At 36.7% G+C, this 22,682-nt stretch overlaps 1 protein-coding gene across 4 annotated transcripts in view; it reads right to left on the reverse strand.

Annotated features, from left to right (window-relative positions):
* Positions 1-3,504: 3,504 nt before the first annotated feature.
* RAP1GDS1 (Rap1 GTPase-GDP dissociation stimulator 1) overlaps positions 3,505-22,682 on the reverse strand; it is a 155,945-nt gene continuing 136,767 nt past the window's right edge. For 3 of the 4 annotated variants that reach the window (XM_045998132.1, XM_045998133.1, XM_045998130.1), the window contains 7 exons: positions 22,533-22,664; positions 20,920-21,054; positions 20,068-20,193; positions 18,895-19,034; positions 12,911-13,037; positions 9,113-9,241; positions 3,505-4,187 (listed from right to left, as the gene is read on the reverse strand). In XM_045998132.1, the coding sequence (XP_045854088.1) occupies positions 4,060-4,187; positions 9,113-9,241; positions 12,911-13,037; positions 18,895-19,034; positions 20,068-20,193; positions 20,920-21,054; positions 22,533-22,664 (917 nt within the window). In that variant the 3' untranslated portion in view covers positions 3,505-4,059. The remainder of the gene's footprint in view (positions 4,188-9,112; positions 9,242-12,910; positions 13,038-18,894; positions 19,035-20,067; positions 20,194-20,919; positions 21,055-22,532; positions 22,665-22,682) is intronic. The other variant, XM_045998131.1, reaches the window with a different exon arrangement.

Below are 22,682 nucleotides of genomic sequence, written 5' to 3' on the forward strand. Positions count from 1 at the left end.
CTGTTAATAGACAGTATCTCCCATTTGGCTGTTCTTTGAGTTTCATTAGCTGGGAACCCTCCGGGTGGAAGCGGGATAGGCCATAAGATGTCACCAGTATCCCAGTTCCATCCAATCTTACCTTCAACGCTTCAAGTTTCAGTTACCACAAAAAACCTGGGAAGTAGGGATTATTACACTCATCATATTGATGAGAAAGCAGGCCCAGAGAGTTTAAGTAACTCTGTGATGGCTGCACAGCCAGTACGTTAACAGAACCAGAACATGACCTCAGATCAGACAGTATTTAAAGACTTCAAAGACTCTTTTCACTAATCACACTAATAAAGTTTTCACTTTTGTCAGACACACCTATAAAAACATCTTCCTGTGAAGCTACATGGCATATGGTTAATTATTATATGTATATAAATTAAGAAGACACCTCTGTTTTCCTGGTTACACCTCTGCAGGTTCATCCCAAATATCCTTAAGTGCTCTTTAATAGACACGTGTGTGATTCCTGTATTATAGTTTCCTAGTGTTAAGACTTTGAAGCTTACTGATTCTAGCAACAGCTGAATACAAAGGGGGAATACTTACCTAAGTAATAAATATCTTCATCCCTTATAGTCAGCAGAATTAGATAAGCTTTCTAATGATATCAAAGAGCATTTCTTTTTGAAATCTTCACATGCAGGGGTTCTCAGAACACTTTACACAAGTGGTTATATCTAAGAGCTGCATCTTGTTCCATCTAAGACGATCATTTTGGAACTAAAAATTTTTGTATCTCCAGTGGATTTTATTTATTTATTTGACAGACAGATCACAAGTAGTCAGAGAGGCAGGCAGAGAGAGAGGAAGAAGGCTCCCCACTGAGCAGAGAGCCCGATATGGGGCTCGATCCCAAGACCCTGGGATCATGACCTGAGCCGAAGGCAGAGGCTTTAACCCACTGAGCCACCCAGGCGCCCCGATGGGTCAGCATTTTTAAAAATAATTTATTATGTTAGTCACCATACAGTACTTGGGTTAGTTTTTTTTTTCTTTTATATTTTATTTATTTTTTCAACGTAACAGTATTCATTGTTTGCACAACACCCAGTGCTCCATGCAAAACGTGCCCTCCCTATTACCCACCACCTGGTTCCCCCAACCTCCCACCCCTGACCCTTCAAAACCCTCAGGTTGTTTTTCAGAGTCCATAGTCTCTTATGGTTCGCCTCCCCTTCCAATTTTTTTTTTTTTTTATAAACATATAATGTATTTTTATCCCCAGGGGTACAGGTCTGTGATTGGGTTAGTTTTTGATGTAGTGTTCTGTGATTCATTGTTTCCATGTAACCCCCAGTGCTCCATGCAATCCGTGCCCTCCTTAATACCCATCACTGGGCTAACCCTTAATTCCTCCACTCCCTCTCCTCTCCTCTGGATCTCTCAGTTTGATTCCCGAGTCCATAGTTTCTCATGGTTCGTCTCCCTGATTCCCATCCCCTTCATTTTCCTATGGGCCAGCATTCAATCAGTTTTGCTTTGAGCACAAGGAGGTTAAAGTCTGCAGGGTGGTTAGCAAGATCCCAAGGAGTGAATGGGATTCCTTCCCAGAAGGGAGGGAAGACATTTTAGTGCATTTCACTGAGACATCTCCCTTCTTGTTCTTGGTCTGTTTTTCAGCTATGTTCTAATCCTGAAATATAGTGATAATTAAGGCTATGCTGTACAGTTCCTCCCATTCCCTCAGAAAGCATTCATGGTGGGTAGCAAACTAAAGGTGGCCTCTAGAACTCAGATCAAGTAGTGGGATATTTAGTATTGTCTGTAGACTCCCACCTTCTGCCATGGCAGAGCTGGACATCACATAGTTTGGTAGACCTCTGTCACCATGAGGGCATAGTCTTCTCTGGTCTCTGCAGAAAAAGTGATTAGAAATGTACTTCGTTTTTGTTGGAGAGGGGAATTCCTAGCACTTCGATTGCTGGTAGCTGGTCCAGATGATGGCTTCTCTGAAATCTCTAATTTTTGGATACTTCTGTTCTGAGGTTTTCTGTATGATGATTTTCAATAGGGACCAAACCTATTAAAAAAATATTCTCCAAAATCAGATAAATATCTAAATCATTTCTCTAACAATCTATCCAGAATGAGTTTAGGGAGCCTGGAAGTTTATAAAAGTGGGAATTCATCAACAAATACTTACTGAGTACCAACAATGAGCAATCACTGTTCTAAGAGCTGGAAATAGAAGTAGGATACACAAACAAACCAAATGATGCCATTACGGTTTGATATACTATTTATTTAGTTAGTTATTAATATGGACAGCCTATTCAACATTACAGATGTTTTTCAAAACCTATAATAAAATATAGTCCACTATCCAGCCCAGAAGAAGACAATGAACGAGATCGTTCTTACAGTAAGTGTAGCATAAGCACTCACAGTAACAGTCCCTTTCCTGGACATCGAAGGGAACAATCAATCGAAGTTTCTTTACCTCCACTGAGGTTTTAATTTTCTTGAATTGTAGCTGTTTCAATCAAAAGTCCGACTTCAATCACCCCACAGCTTTGTGCAGCATCTCCCACTGGAGAGGAGAGAGCTCCTGTCACCCAGGGCAACCCATTCCACTGTCCTGCAGTCCTTCCATATTGGAGCCCATCAGACCTCTCAGCCAGGATTTGTCAAACTTGTGCATGGGGACAAGATACGCAGGTCACAGGGAGCTTTTGATTAATTTACAAAGATTGTGTTTCAAAGTTCTAAAAACCCATTTGGTGATGGTAGTGGCAGTGAAAGGTACACTGTATTTCGCCAAGAGGGTCTTCTCATCTCTGGAGTCTTGGCGTTGTCCCCTTTTCTGGTAGCTTTAAGATCTATTGCAGTTTTCTGTGGCAAGTGGAGGTGGGAAACTAACAGCTACCGGGTATGAGGCCATCTGCAGAGTGAACTGGACTGGCTGCTATGGCTTTTATAACCTGCTTCCTTTCTTCAGTATAGACAAACTTCTTTCTTGATCTTTTTTCTATGTACTGCTAGTTCTATTTTCTTAATCTTTTTTTCCTATGTCCTGCTAGTTCTAGTGTAAGATTTAAAAGGACTATGACAGAGGAAACTTCTTGCTTTCATTTCAAGCTGAATGATGAAAAACAGCAAAAAAAAAAACCACCAAAAAACAAAACACCCAACAACCCCACCCTCCAATGAGCTATACTCAAGTTCCTCAGTTGAAAACAAATGCCAAGTGAACTTTTAAAGAGAGAAGTGTTGGACAATGCTGATGTCAGAATGTACGTAGATCAGATTCTAAAATATAAGCCCCCAAAAGCAAAAAGGATGTTACTTAGTGTAACACAGATTCTTCAACCCCTTAGTTCCATGCTGAAAAAACACAAATGATTTCAATGTTAGGCTCCAATGATGACAGCCAATTACAAATGAAATTTAAAAACCTCAGGGAAGTCCTGCCAAGTTTATGGCAGTTTCAGGAGTCTACATAGTTAGGAAGAAGGAGAAACCATAGGGTAAAGAGTGAGAGCACTGGATTTTATTAACTCTAGGTACCATGGGTTTGACATTAGTAGGTAAGACTAATGAATGAGCAACTATATAGTTTTTTGGTCACTGTGCTTCCCAAGCACCAAAAAAATGGAGCTATTTTTACTATTCAGTTCCATCCTTAGTAAGCTAGACAGATCCTGCTGCATTCTTGCTTGTTTCTAATTTACCAGTACATTATTATGTAGTTTACCAAGTGTGAGGAGCAAGTCATTATGTAGTACCAAGTTTACATCATCATAGGACTACAACATGCACATTCTACTTAATGTAGCTCAAGCAACAGGAACACAAGAGAACAGTTATGGGTGGAGACTTGTTTTTGACAAATTCATGTTTACACTAACTATGGGTTTAGAAATCTTATTGGGCAGGTACCTACAGCAGTTCTTCAATTGGTACTGGAACATTACACGCATGCACAAGTGATATGGAAGAAAATGAAGCAGAAGAGGCAGCTGGATGGAGGACAAAGGGGAAATCAGAGGTGGGGTAATGCCATGTATCAGGGAGGGGCTGTTTTCAGCTGTCCACAGTAAGTCTCTGCTCTGTGAGAGAGGCCTGTTGGGCAACACTTTTGTTCTCATGACTGCGAAGTTTGGATACAACATCTAGAAAGGCCAAATCCTGTACTTCCTTGTATAAAGATTCTGGAAGACAAAAAAAAAAAAAAAAAGTGATATATATGCTTGTGTTAAATTGTTCTAATCTTAATATACAATCTTTCCAGTACGTATACCCAAAATGTTTATTTGGATGATATCAAGTATAAAACTAGGGGCAATTCTGGAAAAACTGTAGCAGTCCAGAAATGCTAAAACACTTTTAAAGACAAGTGTTGGACATAGCAGTAGCCTAGAAATGTCTTCATTAGAGATGTGTTATAATAAATTAGAGGAACTTTGCTTGCCATATTTATAAATTGTCAAGTTCATAAGTCTAAGTTTGATTAATGAGTAATAATGAAACACAGCTCACTGTATAATCTCGTTTGATTTATATACCCCTTGATCCCTTCATCAGTTCAAATATGAAGTCCAATGATTTAAAAAAAATCTTGGATTTGTTTCAAAATAATTTTGTGGCAAATTAAGAAGGTTATACTTCATATCCCTTCAACAAATTTCTGTGACAATAGGCTTCCCTTTTGATATCTAATCTTCCTCTTTCTCACTTTCTACCTTTCTTTAACCTCAATTACAGGAAAAATACAAGGCTTTTAAGACTTGGAGACTGCTATTTGAGAAAACTGATGTCTAGTAAGTTTAATGCAATCAACCTTCCTCACACTGATATATTTACTTTAATAAGACTATGAGGTCTAAAACTAGAAATGTTGTTAGTAAAAACAGAAAAATGCATCCTAAAATTCAGATCAAATCTCAAGAGACTCTGAATAGACAAAACAATCTCAAAAAAGAACAAAGTTGGAGGTCTCATACTTTCTAATTTCAAAACCTACTCTACAGCCGTAATAAAACAGTGTGGTGCTGAAATGAAGAGAGACCTACAGATCAACAGAATAAAACAGTCCAGAAATAAACCCTCATATATATAGTCAAAACATTTTTGACAAAGTTTTGACATTCAATAAGGACAGGACAGCTTTTCAACAAATGGTGCTGGTAAAACTGGAGAACCATAAGCCCTTCTATATAAAAATGAAATTAAAAGCTAAAACAATAAGACTCAAAGGAAAAACTTCATGACATTGGATTTGGCAGTTGTATCTTGGATATGCATCAAAACCATGGGTAACAAAAGGAAAAACCGATACATTAGACTTCATCAAAATTAGAAACTTCTGTGTACCAAAGGTTACTATCCAGAGATTGAAAAGACAACCCCCACAATGAGAGAAAATATATGAAAATCATATATCCAATAAGGGATTAATATCTCCAAAATATAAGGAACCCTTTCAGCTCAACAACAAAATAACCCAATTAAAAAATGGGCAAAGGACTTGAAGAGACACTCCCCAAAGAAGATATACAAGTGGGCAACGAACACATGAAAAGATCCCCTACATCACTAGTCATGAGGGAAATGCAAATCAAAAGAACAGTAAGATAGCACTTCATAACCATTATGATGGCTACTATAGAAGAAAAAAATAACAAACATTAGAATGTAAGAAATTGCAACCCTTGAGCATTGCTGGTGGTAGAAATGAGTACTGTGTACCCACTGTGGAAAACAGTATGGTGATTCCTCAAAAAATTAAATGTAGCCAATACTGTATGATCCAGCAATTCCACTTCTGTATATACCCAAAATGATTCAAAGCAGGAACTGAAAAAATACTTGTGCACCCGCATTTTCATAGTGGCATTATTTACAATAACCCAAAGGTGAAAATAACCCAAATGTCCATTGAAGGATGAAGGGATAAACAAAATGTGATATATACATACAATGGGGCATTATTCAGCCTTAAGAAGGAATGAAATTCTGACATAGGTTACTATATGGATGAGCCCTGGAGACCTTATGGCAAGTGAAATAAGCCACACAAAAAAGATTGTATGATTCCACTTACATGAAGTACCTAGAATAGTCATATTAATAGAGACAGAATGGTGGCTGCCAAAAGCTGGGGGAATAGGTGATTGGGGAGTTATTTTTTAAAGAGTACTGAGTTTCAGTTTGAGGGGAAAAAAAGGTGGTGATGGTTGTACAGCAGTCTGAATGTACTACTCTGCCACTGAACCATGCATTTAAAAATGGTTATAATTTTACATAAATTTTATGTACATCTTACATTAAAAAAAATGCCTCATGGGGCACCTGGGTGGCTCAGTGGGTTAAAGCCTCTGCCTTTGGCTCAGGTCATGATCCCAGAGTCCTGGGATCGAGCCCCGCATCGGGCTCTCTGCTCTGCAGGGAGCCTGCTTCCTCCTCTCTCTCTGCCTGCCTCTCTGCCTAGTTGTGATTTCTCTCTGTCAAATAAATATTAAAAAAAAAAAAAAATGCCTCAGTAACAGTCTCAGCTAGGAAACAGAAGACACAAAGAAGGGGCAAATGGGAATTTTAGACCTTAAAACTATGGTTAGTGGAGAGGCTCAATAGCAGAATGGAGGGGACAGGAAAATCAGTGAACAGGACAACAGAAATTACCCAATTTGAACAAGGGAGGAGATAAACTGTGAAAAAAATGAACAAACACCTCAGGAGCCTTTGGGATAAAACTAAAGATCTCACATTTGTACCATTAGAAGACCTGAAAGGGAGAAATAGGGTGGGGCTGAAAAAGTACCTGAAGAAGAAGTATGGTTAAAAAAACTTTCAAATTTAGCAGAAGACATAAGCCTGCCTACTCAAACTTGAAACAAGATAAACCCAAAGAAATCCATGCCAAGACACATCACAGTCAAGCTTGAAAATTAAAGACCAAAAAAATCTTGAAATGACACCTTACCAAGGGGTGGGGGGGGAAGAATCGGAAGACTGTGGATTTCTTTTAAGAAACCACAGAGGCCAGAATAAAATGGCACATTTTTTAAGTGTTGGAAAAAAAAAACTGTCAAACCCAGAATTCTCTACCCAGAGGAAACATTTTTCACAAATGACGGGTAGAGAAGCTAAGATATTCTAAAATAACAGAAAACAATTTGTCACTAGCAGACCTAACCCAAAAGAGTGGCTAAAGTAAGTTCTCTAAACAGAAAGGGAATGTTTAAAAAGAGGAGTTTTGGAACATCAGAAAGGAAGAACAACACATATAGCAAAGGTGTAGATAAATAGGACTTTTCTTCTCTCGAGTGTTCTGAATTATGTTTGATGACTGAAAACAAAAATTGTAACAATGTCTAATGTGGTTCTAAATGTATATATCTGAGAAAATTATAAATGGGGGGAGGTAATGGGAATAAATCCTCAAGCAATCAAAAAGAAGTCAGGAACGAGAAACAGAAAATAAAAAAATGAAATGCAGACTTAGCCATAACATCACAGTCATTACATTAAATGTAACTGGTCTAAATACATCAGTTAAAAAAGACTACCAGTGGATTAAACACATGACCTAAAAAGGTGCTCTCTACACGTCCAAGTATAATGATAAAGCAGATTGAAACTAAAAGGGTGGGAAAAGATCCCATGAATGTTATTCAAAAGAAAGTAGAAGCAGCTATATTCATATCAGATAAGGCAGACTTCAGAAGAAAAAAGTTAACAGAACAGAGAGGAACATAATGATAGAAGAGTCAATCCACCAGGAAGACAATAGCAATCCAAAAGGTGTATCTATTTGCCAAAAGATCTGTAAAACATGTGAAGCAATGGGCCCCTGGGTGGCTAAGTTGTTAAGTGTCTCCCTTCAGCTCAGATCATGATCCCAGGGTCCTGAGATCGAGCCTCGCACTGGGCTCCCTGCTCTGCAGGAAGCCTGCTTCTCCCTCTCCCACTCCCCCTGCTTTTGTTCCCTCTTTAGCTGTGTCTCTCTCTGTCAAATAGATAAATAAAATCTTTTAAAAAATAAAATTTAAAAAAACGTGAGCAAAAACTTACAGAACTAAAAGGAGAAACAGACAAATCCACCATTATTGTTGGAGATGTCAATACCTCATTCTCAACAACTGACAAAACAATTAGAGTATCAATATATTCTCTTTGCTACGAATACAGCAAACTGAGGCACCTGGGTGGCTCAGTGGGTTAAGGCCTCTGCCTTCGGCTCAGGTCATGATCCCAGAGTCCTGGGATCGAGCCCCGCATTGGGCTCTCTGCTCAGCAAGGAGCCTGCTTCCTCCTCTCTCTCTGCCTGCCTCTCTGCCTACTTGTGATCTCTCTCAGTCTGTCAAAAAAAAAAAAAAACAAAAACACTTCACTGAGTAATTAGTAGAATACACCTTCTTTTCAGTATTCATGGAACATATACCAAAATATGCCAATGATTTCTTGAACAAATTCCTTAGCTGATATCACAATATACAAAACCAAAACTTGTTCTTTATGATTTTTTATTGTTTTAAAAAAGATTTTATTTATTCATTTGAGAAAGCAAGAGAGCACAAGCAAGGTCAAAGGCCAGAGGGAGACAAAGACTCCCTGGCTGAGCAGGGAGCCTGATGGGGGTCTTGATCCGGGGACTCCGGGATCATGACTTGAGCTGAAGGCAGATGCTTAACTGACTGAGCCATCCAGTGCCTAGACCTTGTTCTTTATATAAAATATTTAAGGGTTCATGGAACTTACAGGTATTAATTTTTTAACATGATTTTTGCCTATTTCCCATATGATATTTTAAAGGGTTTTTTTGGAGAGAGGGAATCTCAAAAGCAGACTCTGTTGAGTGTGGAGCCCCATGCAAGGCTCGATCTCATGACCTGGAGATCATGACCCAAGCTGAAATCAAGAGTTGGACACTCAACTGACTGAACCCTCCTGAGCCCCATGATACTTTTATTATTCTAGTGAGAATCTTCTGGAAATATTTTCAAGTAAAAGTAATCCTATAATCTCCATAAACTAATTTCTAATGCTTTTGAAGCCCTAAGCCACCATTTATTATATTCTATATTTAATGTCAACCTTATGTTGATAGATCTCATATAATAGAAGAAATGCTTACCAGACCCCATGAGAGCACAAATCAGGACCATGGAATTATATTTGATTTCAGGAGCACTTCTCTCATCTGCTAGCAGTCTATGTAAAATCTGTACAAGTTTAGCACTTTCTAGATCTTTCTCAGCAGCACCTAGAATATGAAACAAAGTATCCGTTATATTCACTGTTTATGAACCTGGTGCAATGTGGCTAAACACTCATTCCTTTTCTAGAACTGACCATATAAAACAAAAGGAACTGATAAATAATGATGACCTAGAGATAGAATATCAAATTCATACCTTGCTAAAATAGAGTTAAAATCAGCAGCTATTATAGTTTAAGCTTAAGATTTAGTATTAAAATATTCCTTTTAATATGAGGCAATTAAAAAATCTTTATTATGGAAAAGGTTAAACATACACAATGGCAGAAAAGATTATATAATGATACACTATTTACTATTATCTTAATAAAGAGTTATGGCCAATCTTGTTTCATCCATCTCTAGTTCCATTCACCTACTCTTCCCTGTCCCAAATTATTTTGGAGCAAATCCTAAAAAATGACATAGTTTCTGCCTTATGTATTTCAGTATGTATTTTTAAGAGACAAAGACTCTTAATGCAATTCCTATTGAAATCCCAGAGGATTTTCTGTAGAAAATCTGTAAGTTTATATTAACATTTGTATGGAAAGCCACCTGTTCTATTACGTAGAACAGGTAAATAATCTTGATAAAAAAATAAAATGGGAGGAATTCTACCTGATGTTAAGGCTCCATATAGTAGTTATCAAGAGTGTGGTATTGGTAGAGACTTGAACAGAGAACCCCAGAAATACACCTATACATATATGTTCAAATGATTTTTGACAAAGGTACTAAATCAATTCAGTAGAGGAAAGACAGCCTCTTCAACAAGCAGCACTGGCAATTAGACCTCCACAGGCCATCCCCACCCCCCCCCAAATTGCTGACATAAACCACACACTTTATACAGATATTAACTCAATGCGGATTACAGACTTAAGTGTAAAATGTAAAACTATAAAACTTCTAAAATATATAAAGAATTTTCAACTCAATAGTTAAAAAACTAGAAAATGAGCAAAAATTATCCATAGGTATTTCACCAAAGAATATATACAGATGGTAAAAAGTGAGGAACATCTTTTCATATGCTTACCATTAGAAAAATAGAAAAAACATAATGAGATAACCCTTCACAGCTATTAGTGGCTATAATAAAAAATAGTGACAATACCAAATATTTGTGAGAATGTGGAGAAAACTAGAGCCCTCATACAGTGCTGTTTTGGGAATGTAAAATGGTATAGCCATTCTGGAAAACAGTTTGACAATTTCTTTAAAAATTAAACATATAGTCACCATACAACCCAGCAACTGCACTCCTAAGGCATTTATCCAGAAAAATGAAAATTTATGCTCACATAAAAACCTACACATGAATATTTATAGCATTTATTTATTTTTAAAAGCCCCAAAGTGGAATCAGCCCAGATGTTTTTTGACAGGAATGGTCAAACAAACTCTGGTATGTACAAACTATGGAACACTTCAGCAATTAAAAAAAAAATTTGATACACAAAGCAAATCAGATGACTGTTTAGGAAATTAAGGAAGCCAATCCCAAAAGGTCACATACCATCATTTTAGAAAAGAAGGGCAGATTAGCGGTTTCCAGGGATGAGAACAAGGTAAGGGGCAGGAGAAGGAGGGAGGTGACCAGTATGGTTATAAATGGAGGGATCCCTATGGTGCTAAACTATTCAGTATCTTGACTATTGTGGTTGATACACAAACCTACATATCCCAAAAATGAAAACAAGTAAAACTAGGAAATCTGAATAAGACTAGTAAATTTTGTATCAATAGCTGAAATATTATAGTTTTGCAAAATGTTACCAGTGGGAGAAACTAGGTAAAGTATAAAAGGGATCTCTATTTTTTACAATGGCATGTGAATCTACAATTATCAAAAAAAAAAAAAAAAAAGTCTTAAAAATGGTGCTTTAATACCATTATCGGGGCGCCTGGGTGGCTCAGTGGGTTAAAGCCTCTGCCTTCGGCTCTGGTCATGATTCCAGAGTCCTGGGATTGAGCTCAGCATCGGGCTGTCTGCTCAGCAGGGAGCCTGCTTCCCTGTCTCTCTCTCTCTCTCTCTGCCTGCATCTCTGCCTACTTGTGACCTCCGTCTGTCAAATAAATAAATAAAATCTTTTAAAAAATACTATTATCATACAAAAAATTTATAATTCCCTAACATCAAATATTCTACAACAAAACAAGATTGGAAAAATATGATTTTCAAGTTGTGTTGTGTATTAAAAAGATAGTATGGGCTTATTTTTATATCTTAAGCCCAAGGAGCCTAGGAAACCATAGCTAACAATAAAAAAAAAAAAGTATGTATCACATTTTATATAGTTGTATGGTAAGGTGACCAGATTGAGGCAAATGTTTAGCTATCAGGAAGCTGATGAAATTACACCTTGTTTGGAAGATACTGGCACAAAACCAGATTCACCCCAGGCTGGGTCATCAAGCATATTCTGAAACTGCCCCATTACTTTAAACCACTTAAAACCAGCCCATGAACCCAGTTTGGTACAGAATGTCCTCATAGACTCCCGCCCCTTTAACATAGCTCCCCTCATGATGTCTGGACTTCTAGGCTGACTCTACTCAAACCACGTGTGAAGACATGGCTAAGCCAGGACCCAAAGTGACCTCCAAAGCATTTCTAACTATAGGCCGAAGTCGCTGTGAATCAGCATACATTTTCTTGGAGTCTTTCATCTTTAAAATTCAAAAAAAATTTTACATCCTACTTACACCTATAATTTTTTAAAAAATTGTTTTAAAATTCAAAACCCTTTAAGACAAAAATGCGAATCTCTCATACCTAAAATCTGAGTAAATGTGAAACTAGAGAAAGATCTACCATGTTTATCTTTTGGCTTCCTGGTATAGAGGTTGGTGGGTCCACTTGCTGCTTATGAGAATTAAGGACTAAATCATCAGTGGAAATTAAGAAGTCATCAGTTAACAGTGTTTACCTAAATGGCTTTGAACTAGACAGGACAGACCTACTAAGTCTATGGTCCTCCTTTGTGTAAGGCAGTCTCAGGCCTTAACCACAGGCTGTGTGACTGACTGTCCCCAGCTGACTGTATCAGAGGTTGGTTCCTGGACAAAGGTTACTATCCGTAAGAGCTAGATGCTTATGAACTCCCTTCTCAAGAAGAATGACCCTGACCAACAGGGATGCTATATGCTAGAAAGATACCAAATGAATTATTAAACTCTGCTTTTGGGGAGTTTTGAATATAAAACACAGAGGAATGACACAGATGGTGAGAATTTAGAATGAGGGCAATGCTATAGAGCAACATGGTGATAGAAGGAGATAAGCAAGAGAGAGATTCAGTAGTAGAGATAGAAGAGAAGGTCTGGGTCACTGGAAGGGTAGCATACTCTAAACCTGCTGTTGTATTCCAAATATAGTTTCCTTTCTCGCTGACAGTATTTTCTTTGTTTACTAAGTGCTTATAACTTGAAATAACATTTAAGATGCAAACTCTAAAAAGAGTCAAGCACTGACCTAAAAATGTTACCAAAGCAAAAGCTGAGGTGGCAATCTATAGAATGTGATTTCCTATATACTTAGCTATAGGTGCAGACACATGCTAGAACAATGCTTCTAGTTAAGGTTTTGTCGACTTCTGTTCCACTCCTGTATTTCATTTCATCCAAGATAAAAATAGGAGAAAATAAGTTTGACACTGGGGTACTTACCCAACTCTAAAGCTGCTATTAGTGCCAAAGCAACAAGGGCTTCATTCTGCATTATTACATGTTCACTAGTTGCCATGGTAACTAGATGCTTGATGCCACCACTCTGTACAATGGTTTTAATTACATCCTGCAATAAATATCACAGAGTTATAAACTTTAATTTTAAACATAAAGAAACTGCATTATAGTCAGTCGATTCATTGTTAAATTGAGTGGTTTTCTGACAGTGTCCTGTATGAATCATTACATTTAACCATAATTTTTTTCATCATAGAAGAAAAGGAAAAAGCTTTTAGCTTTAAATAAATTCATCAAAAGATGACAACTTAAATTACCTAAGTGAAAAAGACCACTGCAGTTCATAGCAAGGAATAGAGAGTCCCAGAAGCAATCAGTCAAAAAAATAAGTGTGACTGCCTCAAATGTTGACTTACCACAGGATCAAAAAAAGAGAGCAAGATTTAGAATAACAACAACAATAACAACAAAGTTCTTCTTTTCAAATTATTATTACAGCACCAGGCAGTTGTTTTCCAGATGATCAAGGTAAAGTTTCATTTATGTTTTTTAGCTTTTACCCCTTTGTTGGATCTGACAGAACTGGATTACATGTCAAAGGACTTGAGAGGAACTTCAGATTGTCTTCCTCATTTCTCATGGCATCTACAGCGGTTTTCTTCAATGGCAGAATAGACTGTGGGTTCCAGATTGAAAAACACCAGTGCCAACATTGACTAAGCAAATTACTGAACCTCTCTGCATTTCAGTGACTTTATCTATAATACTGGGATAGTGTTATCATAGGCTTTTGTGATAATTACAAAGTTATTACGTGAAAAACACATATAGGAATATATGGCAAGGCAAAAGTTAGATTTTTTTTAAATGGCACATTTATTTCTAGTATTCATATTTGTTTTTATCTCAGTTTTGGTTCCTACAAACTCTTGGATTAAATGTGATTTAGTAGAAAGTCTCAATTACAGAATTTTTAAAGCAATTTTCTTTGTTCTCGCTACTTTTAGTAATTTAAGTGGATATTAAGTAGCCTGTCTGCATTAGCTTCAACGGTATAAAACTAACTGTAATTAGAAATATTTTTCAAATTAATTTGCTAAAATATTTGAAAAGGGGTTTCCTTTATGCTTCTACCTTATATAAATTCTTAAGAAAACTATTTATAGACAGTATCTTTGCTTTGAGCCCAAACACATTTAGAGATCAAATATTCTAAATCATTGAAGTCCTAGTACTGAATTTTTATGGTGGCTATATTCTGGCATCTAAGTAGCCTTTTACCATTACCCTCTTTTAGTAAGTGAGAGACTGTCTTTTAAAGCCCTTTCTAACAAAAAGAAAGCCTCCCAATTTATTTGGTGGGCACTTTATTTGAAACTTAAAATTTGTAAAGAATTTTATAAAAATCACAAAGGAGCTTCTTGAGTAAAGACGACCAGAGGGAGGTTTATAGATACATATGCAGTCACTTAATGAAGGTTCTTGGACTAGCATTTCATCCTTTATTTTGTGGTTCACCCCGGAGAGTCCACTGTAGTAGAAGGAGAGGCAGGTAATAAATGAAGAAGGAAACTGTGTATCAGAAGTGAGTAGAGCTCCCTATAAATTCAAGCATAGCTCATTTACCATCTCATTTTATTTATTTTTATTTTTATTTTAGAGAGAGAGAGTGTACAAGCAGAGGGAGAGAATCTCAAGCAGGCTCCATGCAGAGTGTAGAGCCTGACACGAGGCTTGATCTCACAACCCTGAGATCACAGCCTGAGCCAAAATCAAGTCACATGCTTAACTGACTGAGCTACCCAGGAGCCCCTCCATCTCACTTTTTTGAACAGAATATGGAGTATTGCTTTTTAAAGTGCCTGCCCTCTCTCCTCCTACCTCAGTAAACATTTATTGAATAGCTCCTCTAGGAAGTTGCTTTGCCTGACAGAATGGAAGGTAAAAGACAAATGAAGCCTTGTTCCTGTGCTGTATGACCAAAGAGAATAATACTGATAGCTACCCTCTGTGGAGCAACAACTACACATTGGACATTATACTGGGTAGCTTACAGACATTAGCATATTCTTATCCTCCCAGAAAACCCCCTCATTTAGTTAACAGATGAAAAAACTGAAGCTCAGATTAAGTTATGAAATCTGTCCAAAGTTGGTGATTAAGTGGTAAAAAAGTCAAGACTCAAATCTAGGCAGTTTGCTTCTCACTTCCTTGTTCCTAATCACTAGGGTCTACACAAAAATGATGAACTTACATCATTAGTGTCATATATAGCTAGTCACAATGTGCTCTACAGAGGCTCTGTGAATGCATTTTAAAGTTATATTTTATTTTTTTTTTAAAGATTTTTTTTTTTTTTTTTTTATTTATTTGACAGAGAGAGATCACAAGTAGACAGAGAGGCAGGCAGAGAGAGAGAGAGGGAAGCAGGCCCCCTGTTGAGCAGAGAGCCCGATGCGGGACTCGATCCCAGGACCCCGAGATCACGACCTGAGCCGAAGGCAGCGGCTCAACCCACTGAGCCACCCAGGCGCCTTCAAGAAATTAGGGGGAAAAAAGGATATTAGCATCACTCCACAGAGTAAGGTTCATCTAGAGAATTATAAATACTTTAACCAATACACATCTAAAATTAACCTAGAGAGTTTAACTTTTCTGAAACCATTTCATTTATTAGACTGGAGAAATATACAGGAAGACATTTTTCTGGGTAATCCTTCTAAGCCCTAAGTGCACCTGCAAAATCTCCAAAAATTTTGGACATACTTTATAATGCTTTATAAAGGTTTAAATGATGTATTATTTTGCAATCCTATTTCGTAAGGAGTTTTCTTATAGAAAGTTAAATTTGGGTACATACACAACTAAGGCAAATTATGTATGTAAGAGTTTCACGTATTTAGCTTTTATAGTCAATTTGCCCTTAATAATTGAGATAATCCAGCTACAAACTTTGCTGAAAACTGTGTAATATTGATTACAATGTAATGTTCTGAAGTAGGCTTAAATTCAAGATAATCAGTTTATAACACAGCCACTGAATCACCTAACAAAAACTTTCTCATCAAAGACTACTTCCCAGGGGCGCCTGGTGGCTCAGTGGATTAAGCCGCTGCCTTCGGCTTAGGTCATGATCTCAGGGTCCTGGGATCGAGCCCCGCGTCGGGCTCTCTGTTCCGCAGGGAGCCTGCTTCCCTTCCTCTCTCTCTGCCTGCCTCTCTGCCTACTTGTGATCTCTCTCTCTGTCAAATGAATAAATAAAATTTAAAAAAAAAAAAAAAAAAAAAGACTACTTCCCAGCACGGGAAATCAGATGTGTATGAGCGAATGCTGAAATAAATTTTGTTTCATTAAGTTTTTAGCTTGATAACTGAAGAATGTTTTACCCTTAAAGGAGGAAGGAGAGTGCCTTGACAGGCAGCAATTTTTATATTCCTACTGTAGAAGCAAACCGTACTTTTCTGGTTTTGTTGTCTACAGTCAGAAGGTCCAGCTAGTTGCTCAAGAGTCCTAGCCTGGGGCATTCTTTCGAGGGAAGATGTGAATTGACCTCTTGGCAGTAGCGCAGGAAGACACTGTATATGGCTGGGATGACTAAGCGAGTGTGAAACCTTGTGAGTCAGTGCAAATTTTTAGAGGGTTGGACTCTAAGATAGAATTCAGTGTGACTTTAAAAGGAGTAGGATCTTCAAAGTTTAAAAATAACATAAGGAGAGAACTGTAATTCCCAACAGTTGGTTATGGATCTACAAGAATGTGACTCACTTGTGCCTAGTGTTTAAAAGCTTCTTGCAGAGCAGGATTCTCTGAAGTATGTCTAGTGGAATGTATTTGATAGATGCAACTTGCAGAAACCCATTGTCTGATAGTTTGGGGATCAGTGGAGGAAACAGAGTTAAGGTTTTTTTAGAGTAGTACTAATGTGTGCTGTGAGTTCCAAAGGCAAGGAAAGGGAATGAACTACTTCCTAACTAATCTGATCATACAACGTTCTCTCTTTGTGCAGTGTTTTTTAGGGTATTATTCAATGGAACATATCCTGAGAACTGCTTTGATTCTCAAAAGGTATCACTGATTCTACTTTATTGTTTGCAAAATTTAAAAATAATTTAAGAGTTCTGATCTGGAGCTCACAGGGAACACGCCTTATGTTCTGATCATTAAAGTATGCAAATCAAGGCTCCTAATGCTGCTTAGGAGCAGTATACACTTAACTGTAGGGAACATATGCAACAAACAAACAAAAAGCCTAACCTGCAGGGGTGAACTGTAAACATACAGTTACTATGTGACCATGAAGTTAAAATTATCATTGAACTGTATCATTTCAAATTGCTTTTTTGTTACACACACACACACACACACACACACCCTAGAAAGGTACAATGCCCCATTTCCCTGGTCTTTTCAAAACACCTACATGATGACGATGCTTAATGGGTACTTGAAAGCTTTTATTTTCTGGTGGGGGAATGGGGGTATAGATGAGGGACAGGGAAATCTGTGATAAATACTAACAGAAAAGCCTCAAAACCCTCAAATCTCAATTAATATAGCAATTGAACAGTTTTGGCTCCAAGATTTGGTTAAGAAGTTGTGATGCATTTTCTCAAGGGCATAAGTGAAATGCCGAAGTTTCACTTTAGAAAACAGGTCATAGAAAAATAAAAGGCATATAATATAGATAATAAATCAGCTCCTAACCTGCTGGCCTGCGTTCCCAACACTGTGATCCTTATAATAGTTTATTTGCTCATTCATGTATTCATTCACTCAACAAACAGGTTAGCAACCACATGTCAGACACATCCTAGGCTGGACACTGCTCTGAGAATGGATTTCCTCCAACTTTGTGAGTTTAGAGCATCACATACTATCTTGATATCATTTAATTTCTTAATATCACTAGCTAGCTTGGTCAGTGCCTGGTCCACAGAAGATATCTGACACTGAGTGTAGTGGTAAAAATGGTAACACCAGCAACATTTACAACGACTCCACTTACTGAGTGCTTTCTATGTCCCAGGTACGTTGAGTAAGTACTTGAGTACAAGTAAGTACAAGTAAGTTGAGCACTTTGAATATGTGATCTCATTGAATCATTCTCACAAAACTTTCAGGTAGGCATTAGCCCAGGTTTAATATACTGAGATACTGGGATGTGAAACACCTGACCAAGTAAATGGTGGAGATAAAATCCGAACTCATCTGTTTCATTCCAAAGCCTTATGGAATTAACTATTATGGAATAGAACTAAATACAAAAAGCTCAATCTTCAACTTTTTCAGGGTTGTGGATCACAGGCATCCCTCATTTTACTGTGTGCTTCACTTCACTGTGTTTCACAGATACTGTTTTATACAAATTGAAGGTCTGTGCAACCCTGTGTCAAGTAAGTCTGTCGGCGCCATTTTCTCAGAAACATTTGCTCACTTCATGTCTGTATCACATGTTGGTAATTCTCACAAAGTTTCAAACTTTTCCATTACTCTGTTTGTTACGGTGATTTGTGATCGGTAATGATGACTCACTGAAAGCTCACTGAAAATGGTTAGCCTTTTTTTAGCAATCAAGTATTTTTTAATTAAGGTATCCAAATTATTATATTAAACATAATGCTACTGCACACTTAACAGACTACAGTATAATGTAAACTTTTATATGCATTAGGAAACCAAAATTCATTTGACTCACTTTTTTGCAAATTTCGCTTTATCACAGTGGTCTGAAACAGAAACTATGATACCTCTGAGGTCTATCTGTAATATATTTATATATAAATATAAATATATTTATATATAAATATGTAAAATGCAAGCTTATGATATAGGATCTATAAATCTATAAATATAAATGTATTTATATATAAATATGTAAAATGCAAGCTTATGATATAGGATCTATGATACGGAATTTCCAAAAAGGCCACTTGTATGTTTAATGGACAGTTTTCTCTGGAACTTACTTTTGATTTACTGTGTCGTATGAGGGCAGACAGCAGTCTGTTGGACTCCCCCATCACACCAGCATGATCTTTGGCTTCACACCATTCTACCAAACGCTCCACTAATTTAACATTCTTTCCCAGTTGTTCAGCAGCTTCTGCTATAGAAAGAAGTCAAACCACAAAGGAAACAATCACTGATAGGCAACCAACTGAAATAACTGGTGAAGATGTAAGACTGTGAAAGAAAATTTTATATATATATACATATGTATGTATGTATGTATGTATGTACATATGTTTTATATATATATACATATGTATATATATGTATGCATGCATATATATGTAATTGTACAACGCAATGATCTTTAAGCAAGAACTGCAAGTACTCCATATCTGATGGACTATTTAGCTTTTTCTACAAAGTTGTGGACTTTCATACAAAACACAAAAATACAAAACGATGTTATACTCTAATGATTCAGCCTGGTAGTATGTTAGTAGTCTAGCAAACTGTAACAAAAGGTATTAGAAGGACTCTGAGAAATCAATTTAGAGAAAGGTTTAGAATTTAGAAATAAGTAAATAAACACAATTCATTCCAAGGAGTAGTTTTCATCATTTTTTTCCCCTGTAAACAGAAAAATGATCTTCCTATTTACAAAATAAATTTTAAAAATTTTGACTGTCAGTGTACTGAAACGTGATTTTCAAGACAAGTTAAAAATGGGTATAAAATGGGGTGCCTCAGTGGCTAAGTCGGTTAAGCATCTACCTTTGGTCCTGGGATAGAGCCCCACGTTAAGCTCCCTGCTCAGCAGGCAGTCTGCTTCTCCCTACCCCTCTGTTGCTCCCCCTGTTTGTGCTCTCTCATTCTCTGTCAAATAAATAAGTATAATCTTTAAAAAAAAAGGGTATGAAATGCTGAAACATAAAAACCCCTCAGAACTGCTAATAAATCAATGTAAAATCAGGATTATATGTACACTAGAGATGCAATACAATTTCCATTTGAAGTCAATTATAACAAGCATGGAAATTAATGAATGGAGCTCTAAAACCAATCTCTCTTTGCCTTTTACTTGCCATTTATCTTTATGGTTACAGAATTCTGAAAGCTAAAAACAAGTCCTTTTCAAGTAAGGCACACTATCATACCAAAAATGTACCTTGCAAAAACATTTCTTTTACCTTGTGCATCTATTAACATTCTTAATGTTCCCAGAAGTTTGAATTGAACTGGAGGCATTTCAGACTTAAGGAATTTCAAAACTGCCTCTGTGACTCCAGCCGATAACATCTTTGCTTTATTTACAACTAGAGGGAGAGAGAGAGAGAGAGAGAGAGAGAGAGAGAGAAACTACAGTTAGAATGGTGCTAGCATTCTTGACTGTAGTCATTCAATTCAATACATATTTATTCTCTTACTATTTTTAAGGCCCCATATTACATTTTTCTATTTAAAAGCAGTCAGTCTTGTTACTTTAAGAGTAGGACTGGAGGTGGGACATAATTATTCTATTCATCTGTAGGAGCATATGAAATAATATGTACTGGCTTTTAAAACCTACCCTCAAAACACTTAAAAATTTATAAAGGAAATCTGAGATTGTTGTCTTATTTACAAAACAGCATAATTCCTCAACTTTAGTAAATGTTTCTTTTTACCTCTGTCCTTGACCCAACTGTGTTAATACAGATGTTCTAGACAATATTAATAAATAATATTGATCTGTTACATGAAACAAGTTGATTTCTTATGGATTGTATCTTCATACAGTTATACTATTTCACCTAATCAGAAATTTATTTTTAGGAAGCAGAATAATAGCTTTAACTATCTCCTGTATTATTTCCCATGATAATGGGATCTCATCACTCACTCAGAGTGTCTTTAATCCAAAGACACATTAAAGCTATTTTAAAGGATTATGTCTGCTTATAGACAAGTCAGGATAGGTACACAAATCACATAAAATAAATACCTCCCTAAACAATAGGACCTTATTTCATACACAGTTGCTTACCATTCTTAAGACCTACCTGGAATGGCAAGATTCCTGAGGGCACTTAATGCTGCGTGCTGTACAGTTACATTTCCATCTTCTACATGTCTGTCCAGTAAATCCATAAGTTTTTCTACAATTCCATTTTCTACCATGTGGATACAGTTTCCATCTGAATGAAACAAAAAGATTTATTTCTTTCCTCTTTATAATTAAATTAATTAATTAATTAATTAAATATTTTATAGTAGTGATGCCTATCCATTATCTACGTTAGGGAAAATGGAGCTACAAGAAAATACAATGAATTCCAATTGCTTCTCCTATCAAATTCATAGAGTTTTTTTCTTTTCTGAGTAAGAAGTCATGACAAGAAAAATCTCTAGCATACAGCCTGTTAATATATTAGAAGATAAAAAGTAGAAATCATACGCTTAAAATGTCTACCAGTAGTTTTCACTTATAGTGAACTGTGCATGAGTTCTGCCAATGTTACAGTAAAACAATATACAGAATGCCATCACAGCTGATGTTTAAATTATTTTTTAATGTCAGAATTTTTGAAACATGTATAAAGCACAGAGAATATTATAATGAACCACTATTTATTCCATGTTTAGCTGCAAGTTACCCATATTTTACTATTATTAATTACATCACAAGGACTGAATGATCGTCCTCAAAAATAAAATGGAATGACATCCGTTATAGTTACACAGCTAAAAGTGGAATAAAATCAAACTAAAAATAAAAAATAAGCCCATATTTCCTAGTCACAGTCTAAGAATGAGTTTTATTTTTTTTTAAGATTTTATTTATTTATTTGACAGACAGAGATCTCAAGTAGGCAAGAGAGGGAGGCAGAGAGAGAGGAGGAAGCAGGCTCCCTGCTGAGCAGAGAGCCAGATGTGGGGCTTGATCCCAGGACCCTGAGATCATGACCTGAGCCGAAGACAGAGGATTTAACCCACTGAGCCACCCAGGCGCCCCTAAGAATGAGTTTCTAGACTAAATAGCAGGAGTTCCAGACTTCAGAAATGAAAATGAAGGTCTACTACCTTAGAAATGTTATTAAACCAAATTAAAGATTCTACCCTAAACCAGAGGATTACTCACACTTAAGTTTTAGAGGCACAAAAGTATAAATTAAGGCACAATAACCCTACAAAGAATACTCAGATTATTAAATCAACCACCAGGCAAGAGAGCATATCCTCTCAGATAAGATGCATATTAGAATGAGACCCAAATTTAATGATCTTTGAAGTGCAGAGTACTCAAAGAAGGACTTTATGATCACTGTTCATGATCTTTAAACTACCAGAACTTAGTTAAATTGCACAAAACATGTAATTTGTTAGAAAAATCACTAAGTAGGGGAGCCTGGCTGGTTCAGTCAGTAGAGCATGAGAATCTTGATCTCGGGGTAGGGAGTTCAAGCCCCAGGCTGGGAAGCAAAGCTTACTTAAAAAAAAAAAAAAAAAAGAAGAGAAATATTTCATTTCTCTAAAAATTAAGGTAGCAGTACACCATATACTTCTAAACTGTTCCAGTTTTACTACATGGAATGGCAAAGCAAAAATTAAAATATATATATATAGAGAGAGAGAGAGAACATCCAATTTAAAAAGGACAAAATAACATGCTTACCATTTCTGGCAAAATTTGCAATTGCCAATGCTCCAGCAAGCTGTAGCTGGTGGTTATTTGATGGAATCCAGGACAATACCCTTTGAAACACATTACCTTTTCCTCCTTCAAATAATTTCTGCATGGATTCATCTGGAGGTAAAAGAAACA

Source organism: Meles meles, chromosome 2 (genome assembly GCF_922984935.1).
Source record: "Meles meles chromosome 2, mMelMel3.1 paternal haplotype, whole genome shotgun sequence".
NCBI lineage: Eukaryota > Metazoa > Chordata > Mammalia > Carnivora > Mustelidae > Meles > Meles meles.